Source organism: Camellia sinensis, chromosome 10 (assembly GCF_055761805.1).
Source record: "Camellia sinensis isolate YWXY chromosome 10, ASM5576180v1, whole genome shotgun sequence".
NCBI lineage: Eukaryota > Viridiplantae > Streptophyta > Magnoliopsida > Ericales > Theaceae > Camellia > Camellia sinensis.
The window spans coordinates 147,468,769-147,473,295 of record NC_138970.1 but is presented as its reverse complement, the minus strand read 5'-3'; the positions used below and the strand labels follow the sequence as shown (position 1 = coordinate 147,473,295).

The window sequence follows — 4,527 nt, the reverse complement described above, 5'->3', positions numbered from 1 at the left end:
GGCGACGTAAGGCACAATTGTGGGTTGGTGTTATTTGTCCAAAAATGGATGCTCGATTGGTCAAAGCATATAACAAAGGCAGATCGTGGCTTGTAAGTCAATCTAATGACAATGTGTACGAGGTCCAATCTTTTCCATCCATCATGGTTAACGTTGGTAGACGTACATGTTCGTGTTTCTAGTGGCAAATCAATGGGTTTCCATGTGCTCATGCAGGTGTAGCAATCTGAAATAGTGACCAAGACCTGTACGAATTAATTGTTCCATTTTACCACGTTGCTACTTACCAAAAAGCATACAAACAGAACATAAACCCCATTCTAACTGTTGAGAAACCACCATTTAGCGCTGCAGATTTTGTCATACAACCACCAGTGGTCAAACGTCCCCCGGGACGGCCCATGAAGAAACAAATGCTTTCCAAAGGGGAACATGTACAAAAAATTCATTGCGGCTGATGTCAACGCATGGGTAACCACAGCAGGAAGACTTGCAAGGAACCAATCTAGCTTCCAAAACACGGTCCTAAATTACACATTTACAAATTCTAACTGTTTAGCTATTTATAATCTAAATAATTGGGAGGTTAACATTTTATATCCCGGTACAATAACGTTTATGTTATTTTTTTATTGGATGCAATTATGAATATGGGATTGCTTTCACGTTACTTTTCCTTTATTTTCTGTGTGGGTTTGAAACTATGTTCACATGTTGGCAGATTTGCATGTTCACCGTACATTATGAAGTTTATCTAACGCAATACTTGTACGTGTATACTGCTAACAAATTACCATCTTCAGGATAATACCTTCATGCCCATGTACGTCACTATCATCCGTGACACACCAGCCTTCCACATAACCACCGTTCAAAACATACTTCAGCCCCACTACGGTACCACCACCAACTTCCACACCCTGTTCCACAACACATAATTACGACTCATTCCAAATTCACATCAACATAGTCAATGAAGTCACAAAATACGTACACCACATACACAACCACGTGAAACAAATAACAAAGTTCATATGGTCAAATAAAACATATTAACAGTCAAATAAAACCGTATGTGTTCAATGTTGACTGGTATGCAATACTGTAATAACTATTTCAAATCCAAATAGACTCCAACTACAAACTACCATTGCAAGTAAACATTTATAACGTTCCAAAACACCGTCAATGCCAACATGATATTCCTAACCAAAAACTACTAGTTATGAGTTTTGGCCATCCATAACTCCAAATTTAAGTCAACCAAATGAACCACACAATCCACAACAAACCACATCTAATCCTTTGTTCCCGTAGCGGATCATCGTTCATCTACGCTCCTTCTACAACGTGTCACATCATCTTTCACTCCACATTATACCACCTTATACCAACATATCAACTTAGCATACCAAGTTTTGATATTTCACCACGTTGTCACACACTACTAACATAGCATACATAATCACGTCCAACAAAAAATAAATTGCGTATGGTCAAACAAAACATATTCGGAGTCAAATATAACTCGTACGTTTTCAACGACAATTAATACGCAATTCTGAAATAACTATTTGCAAAATAAACTATTCGTAGTCAAAATAACTATTCGCAAAATGGTAGTTATGAGTTCTGCCTAGCCATAATTAAAAAAAAAAACACCCGCTTAACAAAACGACCCACAACAAACCACGTCTACTCCTTCACCCCCCCACAGCGTATCGTTTATGAAAGCCTTCACCATATTTGCATGTAACACACTGCAATTTGTGCCTTGGAGCTAACGTTTCACGTCACAACGATACACAAACTGTCGCATCACAGCATATACTATCACCCCACAGTCAAGCCTGCACATGAGAATAGTTCATGAAACCACGAACATATATGTCAGCTGATATGTCACACCATTGCTCATTGGGTAAATGTAAAAAAAATTTCACTTACGTTTCTGGTTTTTGTTGAGGACAATTGGTTACAAACTCTAGCGGCTGATTGAAATTGGCCTCAATGCTTTCCTCATCAAGCCCAAATTCACGCAATGACTATTTCATAACATTTGACACACGTTCTTTCTGCCATAGAAAATACCATCATATCACTTGACTAATAACCCGCATCCATATAATAATTATTGCATCACTCAGGAAGGAAAAAAGAAAACCACCCTTACCAGTATTACAGCTTCATTGTAATACACATTTGTCATGTCTCCACGCTGCCTTATCGGATTGAAGTGCTTCCAACTACCGTCTTCAGTATCGTACATCACCAAAGTCCAATGAGCAAGGTGACACATAGGGAAATAGATGTACCGAAACTCACTCCTCACTAACATATTCCTCCGGACATACTTCTTCATCACCCGTACATCATTGTTCTTCACCATATCCTGCGCTTTCGTTCATTCCAAGACACGTTACATAACCACACAACACAAACAACGGAGCTACACAAATAATCACAACTCACCAGGTACATACTATTGAAGAAATACGACTTGTCCGCCAACTCATCATCCCCATACATCCTCAACTGCTCGGTTTTAAGTACCTCCATATACGCATCGATTACCTACCAAACAACAATACCATATTCACAACAAAATTTGTCACAAAAAAATTATTGGTAAAGCTGTAACCATTAAATACAAATTTAGACCACCACATATGCAGGGAAAACCAAAATTCAATGAACAACAGTTCAATACTCACATTTCCACGAATGCAACTTTGGCGGATAAGGTTCTTTACATCGGTGAAGTGCACCACCACACCATTCGTAACGTCCTCCCACATGATCGCCCTACACACAGCACCATTTTCAAAATATAAACGCATTTACATGTAAGTATAACAAGAAAAATAACAATGGCAATAAATACGCACCCATCACCGTGTCTTTCGTAAGCTTTGGTGATCTTCATTTTTTCCTCTATTGTCATCATTTTCCAAACACCAAATCTGTTGTTCATGTCAAACTTGGACCATTTCTTTTCAGGTAACGCCACTACGTCCACATCAATCACTGCGTCATTTATGACACAGTTGCTTTCTCGCATCCTAATAGAACAGTCTGCTACTGGTTGCTTATTAGGGGCACCCACTCCGGTAATTTCCTTATCCGTCTCACCTTGTTCTTAATGTTATGCATAAACGAATTTTGCATATCAACGGCCTCTACGCCTTCTGGTACATCTACCACAACATCAATTGCATGATCATAAATCTTTACGTCACTCTCTCTATTGACCATTCTTGGTATGAACTCCTGCACATCATCAACAATACTTGCATCCACCCTGTCGCCACACTGCCCCACTATTCTTAAAGGAGAAACATCGTATACAACCACACCACCACGTCCAAATCCTTCCTCACTAATACCCTCGCTATTACGCCCGACCTCAACAACCCAAAATGCTTGCGTCATGTTGTAGAAGTCCCCGGACGTCCTGGGAGGGAAATCCCGTTCTGTTCGTTAGGGCTAACTACAGTTCAGGACTCAAATTGTCATGGTTCTAAATCTGAACCAAAGAGTCCAAATCTAGCAAATCGTTTTTGAAAATAGATTTTTTGTAAAGAAGTGCCAAACATCGACTGTTTTGCCAGATACAGAGTCGCCACCTAAATATTTTATTTTGGAGAAATTTAGGAAACCCTGACTCGTTTGCCTAAGGCCACGTGTCCGTCATCACTAAAGTTACCTCGGCTCAGGAACTTGGGTACGATTAGGGAAGGTCAGCTATGAACACCCCCGCTCGCCCGATCAAAGATCGACCTCTACTAAACATGATATCGTATTTTGAAAACATATACGTTCTTATTCTGGTTAATTAGCTAGAATTTACTATGTGATGCGCACAACACACAAGTATAGACTAGATCGCCTAATTTGGAACAAAGCATTGCATATCCGTTTGCTTGGAAAATAGTTTGAGGTTCGCTACTCGCAAGTAGGCTAAAACATGGATTTCGATGAATTGTTCCAACTTAAGCAATCCAACCTTCACCCACAAGCAACCAGGCAGTTATATCACATAAGCACATAGCCTCATGGTAAGTATGCTATCATGGCAACATTCACACACATGTAAGGATGCTAAAGCATAAATGCTTACCGAGTAGTCCAAGCCAAAACAGAAACTAGTTAATAATTATATGCATGATCCTAATTTATGTTAAGATGGCTAATGCAACACATGCAAGATGCAACTACAATATGCTCGACTATTCTAAGATGGCATATGATGATGCTACAACTAACACGTATTCAACTTGGAATTGAAATACAATGCAGTTAGTATGATACGCCGATCCCGGTGCAGGCAAGACAAATGTATGGATGCACACATGCATAGCATAAGGTATGTTAATTTAAATATGCCATAATACTAACCATTGAAAGCAGGTAAGTAAAAGGGAGAAAGAAGTGGGGGTTGGAAGACATACACATACACACACACACTTATTACATAATTGCCCTCGCTCGGAGGGTCCGAATAAATAATACAAACTGAATAAATAA

At 39.4% G+C, this 4,527-nt stretch overlaps 1 protein-coding gene across 1 annotated transcript; it reads right to left on the bottom strand.

Annotated features, from left to right (window-relative positions):
* Window positions 1-2,380: 2,380 nt before the first annotated feature.
* On the bottom strand, window positions 2,381-3,073 carry LOC145801747 (uncharacterized). The gene is made up of 3 exons (XM_082893454.1): window positions 2,889-3,073; window positions 2,715-2,805; window positions 2,381-2,574 (listed from the first exon to the last, which is right to left on the bottom strand). The coding sequence occupies exons 1-3, from the start codon at window positions 3,059-3,061 to the stop codon at window positions 2,383-2,385; spliced, it is 456 nt and encodes a 151-aa protein (XP_082749580.1). The 5' UTR covers window positions 3,062-3,073; the 3' UTR covers window positions 2,381-2,382.
* Window positions 3,074-4,527: the final 1,454 nt, after the last annotated feature.